At 41.8% G+C, this 24,301-nt stretch overlaps 1 protein-coding gene across 3 annotated transcripts in view; it reads right to left on the reverse strand.

Annotated features, from left to right (window-relative positions):
- The window catches only part of tspoap1 (TSPO associated protein 1), a 72,989-nt gene extending 49,533 nt beyond the window's left edge, over positions 1 to 23,456 (reverse strand). For all 3 annotated transcript variants that reach the window (XM_084073243.1, XM_084073242.1, XM_084073241.1), the window contains exons 1-3: positions 22,328 to 23,456; positions 2,579 to 2,686; positions 381 to 509 (exon numbers count right to left, since the gene is read on the reverse strand). In XM_084073243.1, the coding sequence (XP_083929369.1) occupies positions 381 to 509; positions 2,579 to 2,686; positions 22,328 to 23,365 (1,275 nt within the window). In that variant the 5' untranslated portion in view covers positions 23,366 to 23,456. The remainder of the gene's footprint in view (positions 1 to 380; positions 510 to 2,578; positions 2,687 to 22,327) is intronic.
- Between the last annotated feature and the right edge of the window lie 845 nt (positions 23,457 to 24,301).

Consider the following 24,301-nt stretch of genomic DNA (forward strand, 5'->3'; position numbering starts at 1 on the left):
ATCATATGTAACATCACATAACTAACCGGCTAACCTGTTAACAAACCTCATGGAAGCGCTTGAATAGCATTTCCCCTGCTGAAAACTATACCAAAGTTAAATCTTTTGTGTTCTCATAACCAGTCTTAGTGATTACCCACACTGTTCAAAGGGCTAATTGCATTTTTTTCTTTTAAACAATGACTCCCATTCATCATTTGCTGATGAACTATTCCACTCGGCTCATTACTAGACATTATGGTGATTTGGACACTGGTGCTTCTTAATGAGTCCTTCCCATCATTTGGCCCGATGGGATGACAAGCATGCTGTGCAAAGCAGTAACGTAGCTGCGTTCCCAAGTCCAAGGCATTGTGTACACTACAGTATGCACAGCATACCACTTTCAGGTTGGCCTCCTGCAGTTTGCGAGCCCTCTCTTCCAGTCTCTTGGCAAGGACAGCCAGCTCCGTGTTCTTCCTCCTTAACCGCCTGACCTTCTCCTCAGTCTCTGGAGCGCTGCTCTTGCGCTGCACACACAGGAGACAAACAGCAACATCTGTCAGGGCCTGCAGCAACAGCTAAAGGCTTTATACTTGGTCGTATGACCCCATCCATCGGCGGACAAGAATTACGTTTTTTCAACTGATTCAGCACGTATATGGTATGTCATTTTTCACATGCAACGCGTATGCATTAGCCTTACCTCAACACAGTTAAACCTAAATAAAGAGACTCCCAGATAGTACAAACACACAAGAAAGGGATTCCAAAAAGCTCTCCGTGCCTTAGGTATACATTAGCACCAGGTCTGGATTACTACTGTTGATTTTTTTTTCTCCATGATTTTGTGACCCCATTTTTTACACCCAGTGCCAATTGTCTATGTAACCCTGGGCACTACCTTCCCTCTGCCAACCTAGGGAGGCCAGGGCCGAGCTCATGCCTCCTTCAATGCATGAGAGCCAACTGACCTTCTTGTCACCTGACAGGGGAGAGTTTTCCTGGTTCGACATAGCGCGTGGAAGGAACATGTTATTCCAACCAGTTCCATTCCCCTCCATCAGGCGCCCCGGCTGGCCAGGGGGAGGCAGTATAGTATTCCTACTGTTGTATCATCTCTAATGTGGTGGGTTTACAGCACTGTTTCCCAGTGGGTCAGGACCCATGTTTGGGTCGTGGACCAATTTTTATGGGTCGAAAGTAAATATCCCCTTTTCCTACATTAAAAAGAACTATATATTATTTCAAAAGATGTTTTTTAAAGTTTAAAGAGGTGGTGCAATGGTTTTGCACTTTTTCTGTTTTTCATGTGTCTATGAGGTTGATAGAACTTCATTAAGCCCCCTGGTGGTGTTTTTATGGTGTTTTATGTCTTCTCTGACTATTTTGAGTTTCTTCCTGGAGGCTGAAACCTTGAGGGGCAAACGTGCTAATAGAAAAACAGCGCTTTAGTGACACAGTAAAAATATACCCTCCCCCTCATTATCATAACACAACAGGTGTGGGCATGAGGAGGAGGAGGGACTAGGACAGGTGGGTGGTGCTAAGGTGGTGGAGGAGGTGCTAAGGTGAGAACCAGGTATACTTAATGAACTGGAGGCGTGTCCACAGAAAAACACTTTCTGTACACGTTTTTGAAAAAAAATCTTCCTCCTAGTATAACCATAATACCTTATGATTATGTTTTAGGGGGGGGGGGGGATCACTGTAAATCACAACACCCCATCTTCAGACAAAAAACCCACAACTTTTCATCAATTAAAAACAATTCAGAATAAAATGAAAACATCTAATCATTTCCATAAATACATTTTTTTAAAAGTTTAAGAGGTAGTGAAAATAGCAGATCTACAAGCTCACTACGCGGTGCGAAGCGACGTGTTGTGAGCTTGTAGATCTGCTATTTTCACTAGCTTGGGTCCCAGGCAAACGTCTAATTTCTCTTTTGGGTCTTGAGCTAAAACATTTGGGAACCACTGGTTTACAGCACAGATCAACAAGACACATAAAAATACCAACAGAAATACAACTGTCCAAAGTCGCGGGTCAACATTATTAGCGACACTTGATGGAGGAAAAGAATCATATTCACCTTTCAATGGCATTTAAATGGACAGACCAAATTATATTAATGGTGACTTTAACAGTTCAAGTACAACATGGTTCTTCCTGATTATATTAAATGTAGGATTTTTGCAAGGAAAACCCGGTGAGGGTAATGTCAATACAAGTGAATTTCTGTATACTGTACTTATTGTTAGACAACATGTTGCAATGGTATTCATCAATTTAGTGCTATGGCCAACATTTTGTGAAAGGAAATATCTTAAATATTGTGTAAAATGTTATGAACTGAGGTGTAGTAAAGATGGCTCCCTCCAACCCCCCTCACTTAGCCGGTAATGCTGTATACTCCGGTCAAATTTGGGAACTGCTTGGCGGTATGAAAACATGGATACCGCCCATCCCTACAGGGTACATTTCAGCATTTGGGCCATCATCTACGTATTTTGCAGGTATCTATTTCCATTTTCGCACATATCTGGCCTACTTTGGAGCCCAGGACACAGACTTGTTCTACATTTTGGAGTCTTACCAGCAGGCCATTCTCCTCCCTCAGAGTGGCACAGGTTCTCTCGAGCTCACTGAGGTCTCGTAGGAGCTCAGAGTTCTGATGCACCAGGAACCCGTAGTCAGTACCATTCTGGGAAACAAGCAGGAGAAAAATAAACACACATACATTAGTGAGTCTTTTTGGCTAGGAGCGAATGGAATGAAGTGCTGCAACTGTTCATACCGTTTGTGCTTTGCTGCTAAAATGTAGTGTCTCCAACCCACTAAAAGAGCCATTCTCTGCTCAGTTGTCAGTCACAGTTTCACTTTCTAATGTTGAGTGACAGATGACAGGCAACTGAATAGCCTTTTCATTAAGATTGCTTAAACAGCCCACCAATGAATACCTCTCATCCTTCACTAACTCAGCACTTAGGAGCCAGGGGGAGAAGTCTCTGCTCTGACGGCATTGCACGAAAAGAAAAGTGCATTGAGAGATACACAGTAAAGACAGTGATTACACACATCGGGCAGCAGCAAAAAGAAGCTGTGTAATTATCTTCACCCAAAATGCCCTCCTAAACCAATTCTTGAATTCAACCAGTTGTCATGATGTTTCGCAGACCTTAAAATGCATTTAGGAGTTTTAGGAATGTACTGACTTGATTTCAGTCCCACTCTATTTATTATGGCTCCTAAAACAAGTGTGTTATTTGTGTGTGCTTTCAGAGTGACGTTCAATGCACACTATACATTAAACAGACTGATATGGAGGCAACCACTAGGCTGAACAACAGACAACACCTCACACCAGGACGTTACTGTCCATGTGGAAGGAACTTGGTTAAAAGATATCTGAGAATGTTGAATCTCTTGGTCTTCTGGATGGAAATGTTTATCACCCTGGTGTATTTGGGATGCGCTAAATGGACCCAGAAGGGTGAGTGAGAATGGCTGGGCACCAGACCTGGCAGAGTGCATTCATGGCGGAGAGAACAGATGGACAGAGAGGGTAAAAAGATAAGCTGGAGGTGAGAGCGGGGGGGGGGGGGGTGTTTGGGGTGGGTGTCCTTGGTGTGGCAATTATTCAACAGTCACCAACACTGACTTTGCCCAGAGGCAGAGATTTGCTCATGTGAAATTGGTAACTGTTGAGAAAGCAGATGCTCTCTCAGCTGATCTGTAGTCAGACTGACTACAGTACATGTCTGAATGGACCTCTGTCCAGTAACTGGAGACACATATCGTAAGGAGAAGTGGGAAATGAGAGTGAATGTTACCGCGATTGTTTTTGCGCACAAGCACAGACAGCGAACAGTATACAGGATTTCTATATTATGTCATTGTGTGAAACTCCAGTGAAATCTCATTTTCTATAAGATTTCTCAATGCTCTTGAGATGCCTTTCCATCACAATAAAATACCAACTAAAACAGTGTTGAAGTTGTATCACATTGATAATTATGATAATGATAATAAAAAGAAAGCTGAATTTCTCATTTGTTGATAAGTTAAATTAATACTGAGGATTTCACTACATTAGATCTAGGAATGCTTGTGTTGCCATGATGACGGTTGATGATTTGGTATATGGGGGGTCCCTGGAGGTATTTCTTTTATGATACCTAAAGTCAACACTAATGACCAGCTGTTGACTTGCTCTGCAGCTGAGGCTCCTTCTGCAAGACTATTGTGTTGGTAATGAATGACCAGAGAGCCTCTCTGAACGGACGGATGGTAGGGTACATACTAGACCAGAGGGCCCAAGAAATCCTAAAGTAACACAATATTTTAACAGACTAAAGCAAGGGGGAAGAAATGTGTAGGCAAAAGTAGCCTAAACAAATCTGGACCATAAATGCTGAAATGCTCATGTACTGTATAACAATATACATTTACATATTTTATCCAAATAGATTGGTGGGTTATTTTGAGATGACAGTGCTTCCCCTGTCAACTCAAGACATAATGCTGCCTTAATCTGTGAGTGACGGACAGACCCACCGCAGTTTCCCAAAATGGATGAATTCTCTAAGGAACGTCCCTTGCAACCTAAATTAGTGTTACAAAGCATGGCCTGAAAGCACTACGACTGGCTGCTTGATGTTACTGTAAGCAAAAAAGATGCTTCTTTAAAGTGCATCTCTCATCAATGCAGGCAGTGAGTCAGCATGCAAATAATCATTTGAACAACCCCTGAGCGGGGTCATCCCTGTGTTCCCCCTGAGCAACAATGAACAATGAACCTGAGCTGATACACACATTAAGATAAGATATGTTATGGCTCACTGTAAATTATAGCACAAGCGTTCTGATTATGATACTTCACATCATCACATTACAAGCATTTGCGTCAAATTCCGGATCTGGAAACAGCAGTAAAGACCAGTTTGTATATTCATAAAACCTTACTAGTTAATTAACCCATTAAGACCGTGAAAGCGTCTGTGTCATTTATAATTTTAGCCATATTTTATGCTTTGTCTATTCAAAAATAGCAGATATACAAGCTTGCGGCACAAAGATCTGCCATTTTTGCAAATCTTTGAATATTATATATATATTTTTAAAGCCAACGTTTTTAACTAAACTCTTTGCTTCTGGGGGTCCCTGGAACAAAATATACCATGACAGAACCACGGTAATCCACCTATAATTCGACAAAGCTCTGTGAGGGTGGTGAGGCCAAAATCGTGGTGAGGCCAACATCTCTTTTGCCCAGTTCTCCTCAGTGGCTGAAGAAATTGATCTGAATTTGCACACAGCCATTGACCATTACCATGTGCACGGAACAGCGAAGCCCATTTTTGGCTTTCCACAACCGTCAGCTGTTTATTAGCGTTTTTGTGTTCGCTGGCTTCCGGGTTGCCAGATCATGTGAGCATACCCCCCACAGGTATGGACTAGTAATAATAATAATATGAATAATCATAATTTTTGTATCCTTGTCAAAATGCAAATATATAAAAATGGGAACATGCTACTTTAAAAAGGGTAAGGTAGGGTAAGGTAGGCTAAGGCAAGTGATATTTTTTTTGTTAAAAGGTTAAAGCACTATATTCTGATAATAATCATTGCTATAGAGCGTTTGTTCAGTAACAGGAGTTTCCCCGTCTCTCCAGCTCTTTGATAAACAGAAAATATACTTTCAGGTAGGTAACAAAATTTCAGCCAATCAGGAGAGAGTACCCATTTATCAGCTTAATATGTATAGTGTTCCAGTTCCAATTTTGTCTGCTCATTTCTTGAGCAGTTATCACTTCCAAATGCACTTGTTTAATCTGTATCCTAACCTGAAAATGCATTTTCTGTTTAATAAAGAGCTGGAGAGACAGTACTGGGGTCTCCACCACAGTTACTGAACACTCTGAAACATGTGCTTTTTCAGATATACTGAGAATGTTACTGTCTGGCTGAACATGGCTAAACAGCCTACCAGAGGGTTCTATCCCCTCTCCGCCACCTCTCGCTCTCTACCCACTGTTATTGACAGGTGATGCCGATGGTGCTTCAGGGTCGATTGACACCTCATTATCACACACAGCCATGTACCCACCAGACATTCTTGATTTTCGTCCACAGACGCTTATTGGCGGCCCAACATCAGCTTGGTGTGTACTTGGCTTTACACACACACACACTTACACTCCAAGGACCACAATGGAAATAAGCTCTTGGGCTTTTATTGTTTTATCCTTTTGGCAGATATATACAAATGTATGATTTTTAGCGGTGCCAACCGTTCTACGTTTGACTCTGCGTGTCCGTCCGTCCGTTTGTTTGAGCACGGGATGAGCACGGCAAAGAAGCAACACATACAAACACACGCACACACACACACACACACACGGACTTGGAGATTGCCTATGCCATCTCTCCTCTCATTGGCCACACGTGCCACTGGTTATCAAAGAGGGGTCCAGGGACCCCCAGCGTATGTTATGTCCGTCCGCCCGTATGAGCACAGGATTTTAAACAGCTATAACTCCAGTTTGCAGCATGCCACCAAGTCCAAATTTGGTATGTGGACTTAGACCACAAATAGGGACGAGCATGAATTGCTGAAGCCCCACCCCCTCTGTTTTCCCATTGGCTGGCCTTTAAACAGCCATAACTCAAGTTCGCAGCATGCTACGGAGTACAAATTTTGTACATGGACTAAAACCACCAATAGGGACGAACTGTAATTAGTTAAGCCCCGCCCCCTCTGTCTGCCCATTGGCTGGGCTTTAAACAGCCATCATTCCAGTTTGCAGCATGCTACCAAGTACAAATTTGGTAAGTGGACTCAGACCACCAATAGGGACGAACTGAAATGAGTTAAGCCCCGCCCCAAAGGCACCGCTTCCTTCACACAGGGTGATTTTTTTAAATAAAGATGACAATCAATCAATATTTTTGATTACTCTACCTTCATGATGCTTTAGCAAGTTTAGTGTTATCCCTTGAAGTCATGATTAAACGACTGTAAGGCCGGTGAAGGATTACACCCCATCCTGACATACAGCGACACGAGAGAAAAGGTAATTAAAAGACATGTCTCAATTAGACTGTCCTCGCGTACCACGAGTGACAGTGAGTTGTGCAGCGGTGACGTCCGACCATCAAATATTTGCTCGCTGTGTCTTTATTTTAGTGTATAGTGGATGGACAATACAGTAGCTTCTTTACCTCACAAACACTTCATATTTATATTTGAGGATTGTTCACGGTGAGACCCTTGTTACTTCATATTTGTAGCCTATTTCAGTATAGTTCAAAGCCACTTAAGTTGCTATACATATCAGCTAATCAGCTAAAATAAAAAAATCACACCCAGTGTGAAGTGAGCGGTGCTATTTAGGAGTTATTAATTTCATCATGCATGATGAAATAATTGCATGATGAAATTAGCCAATCACAGCATGTCCTGCGAACAGCGCGTCTGCGAAGTTTGAAGTTAATTTCATCATGTGTCTCGCTAGCCAATCACAGCACGTCCTGCTGGGTGTGACAATTTTTTAGCCTATGGGCGTGTTTTCCACAGCATGGCGTCACAGCAAAAGACACATTTTCACGACGGAAAGAAAAACTTTCACCACGGATGGGTCCTAAACCCTCTTATAGGAGCGGTTGCACCGCTCAAAAATGACACATATGCTTTCCCGGATTGAATGGGTTAAGGGAGACCTGTGACACCTGTCTGCATAGCTAGTGTGTTAATATCTGAAGGAGAGTGTGTTTGTTTGTGTTTGTTTGTGTGTGCGTACGCCACGTTGTACAATAGCTTTATGAAGTGGAGACATTCCTTTACTCTCTCATTAGTTATTCATCAGTTAATTTGATTGGTCCAGGCTATGTCGCAAAGCCATGGCCTGCGTTACATATCAGGACAGTTTGTTGCACGATTTATAGCCAGATCACTTGCTCGCTGGCAGTCAGGATGGGATGTTAAAGCATGGTATAATTGAAGTCTGTTTTGCCATCGTGGTTACAGGAGTCAGCTGCTCTCAATGCCCTGGCTCTCGGACTACTACACTAAAGCCCAATGAATCACCTAAGCAGCAGGACACCCAGGGTGAACTCAGCCACTTCCAGCCACCATTCTCATTCTAATGATCTTTGAGTGTCCCTCCACGCCTTCTAATTGTTACTGTAGTAGTGGCCTTCAATTACGCATGAGCTGTAACTGAGTTTCTAAATTCCAGACACAAGCTATGGTCATGCCTGCCACTCACCTCTAAAGGCTGGTCTACTCAAGGCCAGACATTGTTTAGAATTCAGTCACTTCCACTCTCTTATACTAGTGTGCTTTCACAGAGGGCCGGCTACGTTAGAAGGGCAGATATGACGCCCTTATTATACTGCCAGAATATTGTGGGCCCCTAGTTGAATATATGAGCCTATTTGACCCAATACTAGCCCCTCTATTGTTTGCTCTCTCTCTCGCTTGTCTCAGTCATACATTAATCTGACAAAAAATAGACCATTATGAAACTTGGTTGACTGAAGCTGAAACTTGCCACGTGCTTAAGAAGTAAACAACATGGGTTGACCTGAGTGTGTATACTGTAGGTATAAGTGTATAGCACGCATACCACATGGGCTCTAATGCCTGACAGCGAGTGCCTGGTTCGACTCCCATTCGTCTGGACCATTTGCTACATGTCACTCCCCTATCATCTCTCTCCATGTTTCCTGTCTTTCTCCAATGTACCTGTCAATACAGGCTCAGAAAAGCCTTATCGATAAAATAAATAAAAAAAGAAGTCAACAACCATGGTTGGTGATCAATGCTCTGCTCTCGCCTGGGCATTGTGTTGGTGCGTGGGATGCTCAGTACTGTGAGAAACATTTATGAGATCTAGGTCAGCTTTTCATTGTCTCAGTCTCTAATATTTTTCCCTTTCCATTAGGATCAGCTGAATCGCTCTGAGTCTGAACCTCTAAGAGTGTTACAACGCAAAATTGTAAATGGATTTAACATTAAAGCCTGCATGTAAAACATGTTCACACATCCACCGATCACTTAACCACTTAACCAGCATCCCTACATTTGCAAAAATATCTGATCTACAAGCTCGCAACGCGTTGTGAGCTTGTAGATTGGCTATTTCTGGCAAAGAGATTACATTTTGGTGTAGAGTGAAAAAAGAGTGTACCAAGTACAGTTGCAGCTCAGGTCCATTATCCTAAGTATAGAGGGTTTAAGTGGTTAAAACTTAAAGGGCCACTACTGAAGGACAATAAACTCAACGTAAAGATGTTGAGTGGGATGAAATATAGGCAGGCATATATAGTTGTAGTGGAAAATAAGTGATTTTGACAGATAATAGATAGACCATAACCCCCAAACTATGAATAATACCAACATTTACAAGTACATTTAGTTTTTAGTATGAAGTAAACTGGACTGTTTTGACAAAGTAATGGCGATAAACGCTTTTGTACTTCTTCCAATTGACATTGATCCAATTACACCTAAATTACACTGCTACAGGGGTGTTGGGGGGCTGAGGATGATAGTACGGTCAAAACTTCACTTACATAAAATCTGCAGCAATATGGTGAAAATGACAAGACTGAAATCTGCGACAAGAGTAGGCTAAATTACTCTTTGTTCTTTCAAATTATCTAGGTCAGCTTCTGTTTTGTATCCAGCTGAGATTTGCATTGTAGGTAATTTATTGCCACAAAGTAGAGGAAGCCCAAAACAAGAATTGTTGTGGAGTAATGGGGGAGATGAAGAAATAAAACTTTATAGGAAAAAGGGAAATGACAAAACAGAACTATTAGGACAATGAACTGTAGTCACTCAATATCAATGATGAATGTGAACATTTCAGAATTTACACATTTCTTAAGTTTTCGGATACAAAAATATCCTTGTATTCAAGCCATTACGGGGTGAGTAAATGATAGAGAATTAAAAATGTCATTTTGGTAGCAAACTACTCAAAATTCTGAATACCACCATTCATCCAGACATTATCAATGTGAGTGCATTTGAAATAACAAATCAAGAAATACTCCTTCCTGAGGGTAGCTGTGGCGTTCTGTGCATTTCAGGTGATTTTTTGGTAAAAAAAAAAAAAAAAAAAGCATTGGGGAATTTGGCGAGACAGCAGTCTCAGACACAGTCTCACTTGGCAACAAGGCTTAATGGACTACAATGAACGAGGCAATCTGCTGCATCTGGAAACATCCTATAATTAACCCGGGCACCGTCTGCTCCTGGCAGTAAAAGGAGTACCATCCTTCAAAAACGCATTGGATACACCCCCTACACACACACACATTATTTATTTATTATTCAAAAAATAAATGAATAAATAAATAATTTCAATAGACGGGGAATAGCTGCCCTCCACTAAAGCGGATACTAAATGCTATTATGACACCAGTGAGGCGTTAAGAAAAATCAATGCCTCCCTGTGTCCATTAAACCATGTTTAATCAGTGTGTTTCTTATGAGGTTTCCTGAACTAGTGCTGGAATGGTGCACCGCGTCCGCCCCTTTGACGGTCATAAAGATCACGGAATTCATCTATTTACATCTACTATACCTCATCTCCCACATTCATCCAGGCTTTTTGGAGACTTTTCTCCACTACCTATAGCTATGTTTCACACCTCTGTTTATGCACATATCATCATATCATGATACAGTACATCACAATTACACATCTCATGTTGATGCACTGCATACAGTATGTCTGTCTGCGTTACAATACAACTGAGTCAAATGTCATTAGATTCAAATTTGGTAATATGCCCATTACACTGTTTAAGTTCCATAAAGGATGAACATGGGAGGTCAGATCTATAGCGGTCCAAGACAAAGCAGAGACGAATCCTTAGAACAAAACATGGATGTGGAAACAAATACTGTAGAAAGCGCAACAGAAAGCTTACTGTAGGCTCCGGACACCATAATAAAAGCTGCTCTCCCCATGCACTCATATATAAGTCATGAACCAGAGCACTCCTAAGTGTCTCCTCAATCCCATCCTGCATTCATCATGGCTGGTTGCATAGTATACCAAAAACACCTCCTTTATGCCCTCCAGCATCTAACACTCCTGCCATTTCTTCTCCTTATATCATCTGGATGAGGTTGTTAAAAAATACAATTGTGTGGATGAGTTGCACAAAGGTAGCATGGTAGCGCCTGACCATCTCCTCTACTTTACTCTACTTTACTCTACCTAGTAATATTAAATGTCACAACTCACGCTGTAAAACCTGTACCCATTATAGGCCTGTAGGCTGTGTCAGACTCACCCTAACAATGCCTTTCTGTCATTGGCCCTCCAGCGCAGTAATTAAAATCCACATTAGCCCTGCAAGCTGTCTGCCTCATCATCTCATAGCCTGCACATATCCTATTTACCCAAACATCATGGGGCTTAATAAGGTGTCATACATGCAGAGGACATCTGGCCTTTTAAGAGACAAAAAACGGAGAGTACAAGGGGTCACCAAATTATTCCATATAATGCAATGTCAGCAGAAAAAAATAGATAGAAGGGAGACAGTGTGGCGGAGATGATTTGTACCCAACCCCCTGCCAATCACCCTCCACAGACCGAACCCCGACAGCTTCAAAAGGATATGAACCTTAATCTTGTCAAATTGAATTGAATATGCATGCAGCCCCTTCAACCCCCCACGTTCACATCAGCCCACAACTTAATTTGTGGTCTAGTAGCAGAATTGTTTAAAATGGTTGAGAAGTGAGTGTCTGCCTTCAGCATTTCTGTCATCATAAAGAGGAGAAACAGCAGCAGCACAGGGCTTTATCAAGATAAGTATCAGAGAGACACATTCAATGAAAAGGGCCTTATCTACCTACACAGACTTGTCCCAATTGTGCTTCGCAATGCAATATGTAAATACTTAACTCAAGCCATATATTTTTTGCAAAAAGAAAATGTGCCAGCAATTTTTCAATTTTCTTATACCTTTTTTAAGTAGTCACAGAATATTTATCTCCAGTATAATCGATCCCCTGATGGGTGCTAATCACTGAGGGTTGCACTGTGTGGTTTCACAAATGTCAACAAGGTCATTGGACCTTGTTGACATTAATTGTCTGCCTTTTGAAAATAACATAATAACATTGAAAAATACATTAAAAAAAGTGCTCAGGAGCCGATTACAAAATCGTGGGATAAATTAAAAAAAAAAAGGTATTAGAGATTGCACAGTGGAATCCCAAAACAGGAACACATTTGTGATATATTGTAGTGAACTGTATAGCTCTGACTGAAATGTCCAGGTTGAGAAATAACGTTGTTTAATAGGGGTGCATAATTCATGTAATTGCATTTTACAGACTAGACTGACATTGACAAGCTACTTTTTTCTTAAATGTAAGCCAGAAATAGAGGTGCACTAAGGAATTGATTAAATATATATTCTGCTCACCAGGGCTAATCTTGGTATTCCTAAACCACTGCTACCTTATTAACATGTTAAAGCCTAGTGCTAAGTCTGACCTACAGTACAGTATAATGACAATATAAAATAAAGCACATTTCTGTATAAATAAGGAAATCACAAAAGTTGTCTCCCTTTCACACATGAAGATCTTATTTGCAGTATTATCAAGAAGAATAAAGAATAATCAATGCCATTAGTTTTTTAGTTTTTTTCATGCTCCCTTGTGAGTAGATTGCACAACCCAACATGAATAAGAAGGGGCTTTAAATTAAGTGGTTTTCCTTTTAAGGCCAAGAGCAGCCAGATCATCACAAATAATATATAAGCTCATCAAGGTCAACCTTGCATCAGCCACCCCACTGTGCTGATAAAATGGTACCATTGTCTGGAGGTGAGCGATGGCTCAGAGGTAGATACCTAAACCATATTCAAAACAGTGAGGTGGGGCAGCCATTAATAAGAGGTTGTGCTCTAGATGACAGGAGAGGGTCAGGAGATGGTCAGTATATCCCTGACCCGATATTTACACACGTGTCAAAAACCCTATTGTGGTTGACACCATAATCCGATTAAAGCTATTGATTGTGCTAGAGTAGGATGCAATTAACGAAAGCAAACATTAGGTTGAAAAAAATGTATTCTCAGCTAAAGGTCATGTTAAATAATTGTACATATGGCATGGGCTGTCAGAAGTATCCTCAGCAACACAACACCCTAGTGACCTCCCCGACATTCTGTGGGCCAGGAAATTAGCTTCCCATTGCTCCTCCAGGCTACAGCCCTTTCCATTGTATGGGGAACACAGGTAATCAAGGTGAGAGTGCCTTTGGAGGACAAAGATGATGGGAAAGGATTAAAAGCCTTAAAGCCAAACACTGCAGGAATGGAGACCCAAATAATCAACGAAGGTGAGTTTGAAACTGATAAAATAAAAAGGGCACAAACTCTGCTGAGCTTTAAGAAAGACCATTTCTCCCAAGGGAACCACACAAGTACCTCGACTTTTGTCATAATTTAAAAATAATGGGAGCACTGGCAGACAAGACAGAAGAAATATACGTTCTTGCCGTTGAAAATTATGTTCGGCTGCCTTGGCTGAGAAAATCCCCAGACCAAAAAGTCTGTCATCTTTTAAATTGAATGTCAATATAAATGTATGCAATCTGTTTTTTGCATTCCTTAATATTGTTATACCTTCCCATCTATATTCAATGCTCATCGCTATTCACCTTTGGTCAGTCAAACTCAGCAAAGTAAGTGGACTCACAGGTCATGATAAAGTGCATGTGATTTAAGTACATATATTTACTTAAATTAGTGTAGCACAAGGTCAGACACACACACACACACGCACGCGTGCGCGCTAATTCACCTCTGACAGTGGACAGAATGTTGTGCCTACACATTCAAAGAGACATCAGTTCCATTGCCAGACAGAAAGCCCAAACAGTGATGTTTGGGGTTAGACATGTGCTGAGACAGTGAGACCAGACACTCTGGAGAATCATTTATCAATTATTCATCAACTATGAGACCCTAGACATCCAGCTATATCATACTCATGCACAAGTACACAAGCCTGGTGACACAAGGTCACACTCAAGCAGTAACTTGTGGATTAAGGAGTGCTTTGATGCAAATTTGCATTTTAATTTCTATGAAGGCTTTATCATAAAGACTGTCAAATGTTTTTTTTTTTTAGAATGGGTACATAGTATATATATATATATATATATATATATATATATATATATATATATATAAGAATGAAAAATAAGCACTCAGGTGGTGCAGTGGTAAAGTGGTGTAGCCCAACACCACAGGGGTTGTGGGTTCGAATCTACCGTGGTGCATCCGGCTTTGTTGGCGACAATGCGAACACAATTGGCCCGTGTTTGGGGGAGGGAAGCCGGACGGAGAGGGTGATATTGGTCATTGCACATACTTCTATACTTCTATGTATACACCTGAGTGTTTGGGCGGGAAGAGTAGGACGAAGGCCCTAAACGTATGTTTTCTCATGCCAATAAAGCCCCCTTGAATTGAATTGTATAATCAAAATACTGTAGATGCCTTAAAGCAGCACTATGAAATACAAAATATGAATAAATTGTAATTTTGTCCAATCTGTACGGTAGTATGTTAATACAATATATAACTTATACAAATTTTGACCTAATGGTCAAGATTCAATTTATCCCCTGAGCAAGCAGGCAGGCTCAATTATCTAAATGGTAAGAAAGTGTCTTCATTCTAGCTTGTGGTTTGCAGATCGCAATGAACAGATTTCAAGAGCGATCTGACTATCCAGGTCTCATATTCTTCAACACTGTTCCACTTTCAATCTCCCCATAGGTTCAAACTGGGCCAGTGCTGAGTTGTAAGGTAACTAGGTTCAAACTGGGCCAGTGCTGAGTTGTACGGTAACTCTGAAAGAGTATGATCCTGGTCAAGAAAAATAATAGAACCAACCCACACACATACTGTACGTGCTCCAATAACTATTAATGAGGTTTTGAGCCTAGGGTCCTGTTATCATTAACCACTTGAAGAACCCCAGCGTTGCAACGTGTGAGTGTGTGGATTATATTCTTTTTCATGATCCTATCTTAACCCAGCCGGTGCCCCGACAAATGATGAGTGTATTCTATCAGATTAAAGGAGCAGACAGACCTTGTATAGGGTCCCTGGGGGACCCTGATGTACAGTATATAGGGTTCAAGTGGTTCAAGCTTGCTTTCAACACAATACAGAAAAGTGTGCAGAACATTGAAGCCTGAAGAATCATCTTTCCAACTAGCCTGTTTTCCATTCTAGTGCATCAAGAACAGACTGACGAAGAAAACTGCTTAGTTTCAGACTAACTGATTTTTTCCATATCCAGCTACTGCAATGCTTTTATTTTTTAGCAAAACTAAACAATAAAAGCCTGGAGATCGAGGCTACTGCAATGGTAACTTGTACAGTCACTTATGGTGTCAACACTCAAAATTGCGCTATCATCTTGTCAACACTGACTTTTAGTCTTTGATATTCATCAAAGTCCGACTTGAGCCAACACTGTGAATATACTATATTGCCTTGAAAATACACAAGAAAAAGGTACATTTGTCTGATTTACATTATACTGACCTAAACAAATGTAAATCAATCTCAAGAATAAAGTTGGGGGTATTGAGAGTATTGTGCATGCAAGAGTAATCATTGCATGCAAGAATAGATGAATGTATGGGTTACACAGCTCTGTCACTTCTCATTAAACAGGCCTCTTCTTCAAACTGGTCATAAAATACTGCTCAGCTTAGAACAGAAGGTTGAATGAGCTGAATTAATGGTGAACCTGTGCTGCGGTACTGTGAGAATTGCAATGCTAAATTAAGTTCCCTGTAGCTTCTCAATGTCTTTATCATGAACACAAACCATCAACAAACCCTCCGCCATGGTCATAGCCTAACAAACAGAGAAAATATGCATACAGCACTAGTAAAGATCAAACAGGGGCACTTTGAATTACTGTGGGCCTTTGACCAAAGTACAGTACATTTGAGACATATTCACAAAAACACAAAATTCTCCATGCTCAAAATAGCAGGAATAACTACAGTAAAAGCTGGTAACTTAAAAATCTATGCCCTAATTTGGTGTCCCTTTGCATCGCTGTGCGAAATGACTAGTTGTGACATAATCACATTGTCACACAAATGTGTTCATTACACTTTGTTTCTGTTTTGTAAGCAACGTATGATATTAAACACTGTCAGTAGTCACAGGTTTGCTCATTATATTCCAGGATACCATTAAGTCTTGGTACTTGCACTGCCAGCCAGGGTTCGAATCCGACCTGAGGTTCTTTGCTGCATGTCCTTCCCCACCTCTCTCTCTCCTCGTTTCCTGTCTCTCTCTCACTGTAACTCTCTCAATAAAGCATGGAAATGCCTAACTTGTTTGGGAAATAGCTCACATAGCGATAACAGTTAAGGGTTGTCATTGGTGTAACATGTTGCACCAATGACAACCCTTGTCCCTTTCTTGGTTGTTTTCCAAAACATTATGCCTCCAGTGTGACCAAACTGCAACCCGAAGGCCTAAAATCAACCCATACTTTACCTACCTTAATCATCATCAAAAAATATTAAATGTTTATATTAATTTACATAATTCACTCTAAACTCAATATCACCTCTTGCAAGCTTGCAGATAGTGTGCCTAGAATTCAATGAAAAAGTCAATGGTGTCAAGCATTTGCAATTGTCTAAAACTTCAAAAAATAGCTTTAGATAAACACCCTATTTAGCAAGATACAAAAAAGATGGGAGAAGTTTATATTCTACAGTTCAATTGGCCCCAGCAGTTCAATGTCTGGGCCATGATGACACAGATGTATAGAGGGCAGAGGATGGTCAATATCATCTAACTCAATGGCATCTTCCAGCTCCACACACATCTCCTAACAGCAGCCAGATATTTGGTGGGGGTTGGGAGGCCTAATGATCTTTTAATGGCAAACCTTCACTCAACCTTCCTCCTACCATATTTGCTCCCTAGTACCGTATATCCACAATTTCAGTCCTACTGTCTCTCCGCCTGTCTGGCACCCATCCCCCTTCTGTAACCTCTACTGTGGGTCCACCTGGGAGCACGTGATAATGCCCACATTGTATGAGAACTGTCTAGAAGATCTATATTTGCTGCCTATGTGGAGAATTCCAAGTTAACAGATTGCAGCGCCTAGCAAACCTTATTCTATAATCTTTATAAGGACCCACCAATTACATGAAAAAAAATGTGGGACACCTTTTAATTTCCATTTGGTTCATGAAGAGGATACTCTGTCATTTCATTCAGGCTATGCAGAGGCGTGATGTATGGGATAAGAACACAGTGTCTAAACATAGTACCTGCCACCTCACTGTCTGCATCAGAGCTGCTACAGCACTGTCCTAGATAAAACACTAAGATAACCTACTGCCAGGGTAGGGTAGGTTCTTTAATGACATACTGTAATGCATTCAACTTTATCAGTAAATATGCTCAACTTGAGAGCAAAAGCCAAGAATATAAATGGTATATATTCCAGCATGTAATAAATAGTCATGAAAAACTAATACCTGAATATATAGGCTACTGTAATATACTGTATATACTGTCAAAATGTCACATTAAAAAAGCTTTTAATTAGCTTTTAAAAATCAGGTAATCATTGGTTATTGATTGCCTGTTAAGTGTTACGTTTCAGATGTTTGTAATCCTGTAACGTTTCAAACAAACAGACTTTAGCCCTACTTTCCAAGCTTACAAAATCAACAGAGTTGCCACAAGCAGAGAACAAATATGAGTTCCAGCATTACCTTGCATATCCCTTCTACTTCAAGGCCACTGAGGTTCGCATAAAGACAGTGGTGCCTCTTGCCGAGCACTGATGTCGGAGTGAGATTAGCCGTGGTGGAGGCCACATTATTCTCCAGTTCATGGTTAGTACACTGCTTGTCTATCCTCTCCAACTCTTGCTGTCGGGGTCCTGGGGCTTCAGCCTCCTCGCGACTCTCCATCTCGCTGCCTGCAGTCGCAGGCTCTGGCTGCTCGGGCCGAGAGCACAGATCATACATCACTCTCTGTCAAAGTCAAAGAGCAGAGTTGAGATCGATACAGCCAAAATCGAGCCGTTGCAGGCTATTCATTTTCTGAAGGAGAATTACATGGATCAGATGCAGCAGGCTTCCTTCAACATTTTTTCATACCCTTTCTCCAAGTGTTTACAAGAGCGGGTAATAATCGGCTGGGGCTCAAGATTAAGTTTGTGACACCAAAGCAGAAGGATCACTCAGCACGGCCATGGTTTATCAGAAAACGATTATACAGCCTCCAATATTTGTTAATCCTAGTCCATGAGGAATTTGAAGGCACAAAATGAGAAATAGAGTGGCTCTTGTTCCATGTGTAGGATGTTCTTCATGGCAAAAGGGCCTGTGCTATCTCCAAGACTAAACCAGGAGTTGGAAAGCACCCTTTCCTTCATTCTCTCCCTCCCTCAAGGGATGTAAAAAAAACATCTGCTTCATTGGGATGTCATATTTATTTTATGGCATTGAACACTCATGGTACGTCTATCAATATCATCGTCCTCGTAGCATGCTTATAGTACTGCGATCATCATCAACAATGGTGGTGCATGCAGATTCAGAGCCCTACTTACTAGACTGGCAGAGCTCGTCTTCCTGCCTTCCCGCTCTGTCGTCTTCTGTAATGAGAAGGAATTGTCATCGCTGCTTCTCGTACAGAAATGGAAAAGACGGCCCGCGGAATAAGAGGCCCACTTCTAAGTCTGCGTGACGCTAAAACCTCAGATGTAGGCCTCACTGATGTACGTGCCAGTGAATAAGAGGAGAAAGAGAGGAAGATTTAAATAAAAGATCTCTGGTCCCCATTCTCTCGCAACGCAGCGGCGTAGGTGGTGGGTTGAGAGAGTCTTCAACTGTGCATATATCCTCAATGATGACGATGTCTCAAAAATATATTTCCCCCAGTTGCAATACGTCTCCTCGAGGTGCTTAATACCGTCTCTGTGATAACAACATAGGGGTGCAGAAAGAGGATGAAGGGGAAATATTTGTGCGCGTGTGTGTCTGAGACAGACACACACACACACTGCATGTTGGTAAGAGGAGGGGGTGGAGAGAAGGGCTTCAGTTGCCCAATCACAAAAAGGCAGGCTCCGAAAAGGGAGCCAATCATGACCAGGACTAGAACTCGTTTCCATGGAGATGACGCTGGAATGATGTTGGTTGCCTATTGATTGTTGAAGAGGCAGTACACACTGCAACACAGGCTGGTAGAGGAGCGGGTGTATCAAGACCAATTCCAAGTTATTGTCTCCGCCAGGCCGAAGGCGTGGCCGAGACTTATGTTTTGCACCCTGTCCATCCAGTGTGTGTGTGTCCGTGACGTGTGTCCGTCTGCGAGCAGGAATCTTTGCCCCGATCGCAGCAAAACTGTGCACGCACACTCCCTAGAGGCCAAGGAAAAACCTCTGCCCTGCATTTTTCACATCTGCCTTTAATAGCGCCACCAGGAGGCCGACTTTTGTAAAACAAATGTTTTGATATTACTCCTTACATTTTTGTCCAGACATCATGCAAATCTGTACACTTTGCATGCACATTCCCACTAGGCCGAGGAAGAAATGCCACCCTTTTCACATTGGCCTGTTATAGCGCCACCAGCAGGCAGCAGGCCGATTTTTGCTAAACAAATAGTTTTAACAAATCATGTTTTGCCGTGAAAGGCAGAGAAAGAAATGGCACCCTTTTCACATTGGCCTATTATAGCGCCACCAGGAGGCCACAATAACCTACCTGACCAGGCAGAGCTTTAATCAAAGCAGATTGCTTAACCACAAACTAATGAGAGATTATGATGTGTGACTACAGGGGCTAACTAATAAACTTGTAATTTGATTTTAACTCTCCCTTAGCTCCACCAGATTCATATCTGCAAAAGATGATTCAGTCACTCCACCTAATTGCATGTCAACTGTGTAAAATGAGAGAAGGCCTCTGGATATTACTACAGAGAACCGCCACAGTTTTAAAAGAGGCTATCATTTTTTGCTATGATTATGGTATGTTTGTAAACAAAAGATGAGCCAGAGAGTGTCATTATTAATCATATAGGTTAGACACTCATGTCACAGTGTGATTGAAGTTCCCTTAGGCTTTCAGTGTCATTGTCTAGCTCAGCATTGATTTGCATTGGAAACATGTCTCATTTAGGCTATTGTCTAGGCCCATACTGTATACTGCAAGTATCTGCTGGAAGGCATATAACCATCAGTTGTTAATTACTGAATTAGATTCCTAATACCGTCCTCCAGCAGGTCTACTGCCGTAAGTTTAAATTCAAGAGACATGAGACGTGATTGTAAAATATGGGTTCACTTAGACAGACAACAAGATTAAACAACTTGTAGTACCCCCTTTCTCTTGCAGGGCGTTTCACCTCTTCTATCCACTTAAACTTTAATTAAAGTGTGCTCACAGAAGCATGACCATGGCACAGAATGAAAGAACCGCAACAAGCACTCACACTCCACTGAGCCCAATCGCTGCTGTGCTTCAGCTTTTCTTTCCTAGTTTAATTGCCCTGGATAAGAAATACTGACAGTGAAACAAGCATAGAGTCAGGGACAGTTTTTATACACAAAACTGCAACCAACCAAACTTCATTTAACAGTCGGAATTAAATTGAGTACTTGGGGGGGGGATGCTTTTAAAGCTGAGACAATGTATTGGTGCACAGTAAAATCTTTAGTATTAATTTATGAATTTGTACAAACAGAGTTAAAGAGTTAAATTAACATTGAAGATTATGTGTGTAAGGCTGTAAGCTGATACACACCAAACAGCATAATTATGCTATTCACACAGTTGTCCCAGTGGTATAGTCACACACAAGCTATTTTTTAGACTCCATTTACAACCTGTATAAACATGTGTCGCATTTCCACATAGTGCCAACACATGCCTGCTGACAATGTTTGTTGTCCATCTTGAATGAGATGGATGTTAGCTGTTGTAACACACTTTGGGGCAACTAGTTAAGTGGAGTGTGTATGCGTGTGTGTGTGTGTGTGTGTGACCACTGGACCGATTACCGGCGTCAAACTTTGCATGCACAGTACCAGTAGGCCAAGGAAGACACTTCACCCCAGATTTTTCCAATCTGTCTCATGGTGCCGCTATACCAGACCGCCTTGCATTTTGGCCTATAACTATAGAACCATAGGTCACAGTTATAAAGACCACGTCCATTTATGCCTAACTAGATAGGCATTTTGCTACTACTCCAACAGATTCTGTCCAAAACTCACATCAATCTGTAAACATTATTTCTGGAGTGTGATACATGTGATACAAACATGTATCATTTAGATTTTTCATATTCTATTTCGACTGCCTTCCACAGTTTGTGGGAGTGGCCTATTTTGCAAAAGAAATCACACACTGAGGAGCCTCTAAACAACACAGAGCCAAAACTTGTTGGCGGGGTCCAATTTCTGACTGTATACAGGTGTAACTGCACGTAGCGTTCTGGTGTTGCACCCATCCAACTGGGTCCAGCATGCACAGACATAAAGGAGAATGGACTCTACAGTCGTTGATAAGAAGCCAAGCCTCACAGTGTTGCTGTGCATAACAACCATGAAACACCCATGAGGTTGCACACAGTGCTTGAACACAATTCAACATTTGATTAATTATTTACACTCCTTCCCAGAATGGAAAAGGGGGAAACACATTAACCCACTTCTGCCAACCATCTCCCAAAACAAGAAACATGCCCAAATGCCCAAATGCATTAGCCCCCAAATGTAGCAGAGTGCTCTCCTTCTTTCAAAGCTTCTGATGATCACACTCAAACGTACGCAATATTAAATGTTTACCAGATGGCCCACATCATCACTGCACAAAGACAAAGAAAAAAGCTGTGGTCTGGAGCGTGTTCAACAAGCAACAAAAAATATTTTATTAGCCAACTGTGGTTAGAGAAAGATTTAAGGCATTGATAAAGTTACTGTCATTCCGAAAACATTCTAGTGTTTCTCATTTCTAAATGGACTAGCATGTAGCCCGTCTTGATGCCAATTTGTGATACCCTACTGTAATATACAGTGTGTGTGTGTGTGTGTGTGTGTGTGTGTGTGTGTGTGTGTGTGTGTGTGTGTGTGTGTGTGTGTGTGTGTGTGTGTGTGTGTGTGTGTGTGTATGTATATATATATATATATATATATATATACATACATATATATACACACACACACACACACACACACACACACAGTATATATATATATACCTAGGGTTCAACTTACCTCCTCCATATGTCTCCCCAAACATTTGGAGGGAGATGACGATTCAGAACAGAACGAGGGCTGGAGGTCCCAGCCAGCATGAGGAGTGACTTCAGGGTGGCAAATGTCTGTGGAGCTGCAACAACAGGTGTTCCCTTCCACAGCAGTGGAGCAGTGGTCAGCTGCAAAGATGTCCTTCCCCAGGGGCAATATCTGCTGCTCCTGCCTTGTTTTCTTCTTAGGTGGTGGGGAACCGCTCTCGGAACGATCAGAGTTGGTAAGAGGAAGCCCAGTAGAACAGGAATGGAGACTGTCTGACTTGGTGTGGTTCTTGAGTAAATCCTTTAACGTACGGCTCATTGGTCTAGCTCCCTGCCTCCACTGCCCTTGTCTTCTAAAGGCCTCTAATAGGTCGCAGAGGAAAATGGCCCTCTCCAACTCCAACTCCTCTCTGCGATGCAGGTTAAAGATGACCTGGTCAACATTTGTCTTTTCATGCAGCCTTGGCAGCAGCAGCTGCTCCACTTTCTGATAGGTAGTTCCACCTCCCGGACATATGTCTTTCCTTTTGCTCGTACCCTTCCCACTGTCTTTAATGTCCCCCTCCTCCGCCAGCCAATACTGTTGGAGTCTGTTGGGACGCCTGACAGTGGCCTTGCTGTGTTTCCCCAGCCTGGTGCTGACAATCCCCAGCTCCTGGTCTTTACAGTGTGGGAGACGGTAAACCCCTGTAGTCCAGTCCCACTCCCTGCACAAGTCCTCCCGGAGCCTCAGCAGATCTCTGGCTTTTTGAAACTCATACTTGGCAGTCAGCTCCCTCAATGCTTGCTTCTGCTCCCTCTCTGCCTTTTCACGCAGCTGCCTTAACTCAACAGATAAGAGCTGGTGGGCCTGTTGTCTGCGGCTCTTCTCAGCCACCGAGTCAGCATGCAGCCTCTCTAATGCTTGAGCCTTGTTGGTCTGGGACTGGCATGGCTTTGTGGATGACAGTGCCAGAGTGTTACCCTTGTCTTTCCTCATGATGCTATATTCACACAGCACACCAAACAATGCAAACATAGATGGGAGGGCTATTCACTATTAAGGCGGGGTGCATGCAGTAGAACTGAGGAGACTGATTATTTATCAGCCTCATCAAGTTAAGATGGATGATGCGTAGTAATCAGAAATACAGCATGCAATTATCACACCAGGCCACTGAAAAGATGAGATGATGAAGAATGTATTAGAGACATGGTCAGTGGTTTGCTAAACGGAATACTACTTTTACTGACGAGAGAAAGAGTTAGGCTACATCTAAAAAGGCAGGGCACAACTGTATTTGGAGGACTATTTGTGAGGTTGCATTATTTGCATGCAGACCTCCAATCGACAGTGTGTGTGCCTTTAGTGCTGGTTAAATATATAGATATAAATAAGTGCAAACCTAAACATTGTTCTAGCTACACAAAGCATGCAATCGTGCAGTGAGTCAAAAGAGCAGTCAAAAACAGTGGCAGTGATATAAAGCATGTGTCGTTGCTGCTGGGTCAAGTAAGTAAATAACCGAAGCTTTTATATAGGTTGCATGTATGTTATATGTGAGTCCAGTCTAATAACTCAACTTTACAAACCAATATGGAGTTATAACTTCATACTGGAGGGGTTTGTAAACAACAGGCGGAGGATGGAAAAAGTATTGGTTAACTCTGGATAGATATGAGCTGTGCCACGTTATAATACCGCGATAATAACATTTACAATACACACAGCACATCGCTAATGTTAGCTCACCAGCTGACATACATCGGTGGTAACCGAACACCAGCTTAAAATGAGCAGTAGTATCCATGCTGATGATCATATTTTAACCAACGTTGAGCGATGCGTTCATGTTGACTCATTATTACAGGGGCTATGGAAGGGGCAACAATAAGGCAACGGGTTGTGTTTGCGAGTGTAGAATAGATAATTAACATAAGCGAGAAAGCGAGTGTTGTTATGGCGAGATAACTA

This window comes from Gymnoscopelus microlampas (genome assembly GCF_963454915.1).
Source record: "Gymnoscopelus microlampas genome assembly, chromosome: 12".
Taxonomy (NCBI): Eukaryota; Metazoa; Chordata; class Actinopteri; order Myctophiformes; family Myctophidae; genus Gymnoscopelus; species Gymnoscopelus microlampas.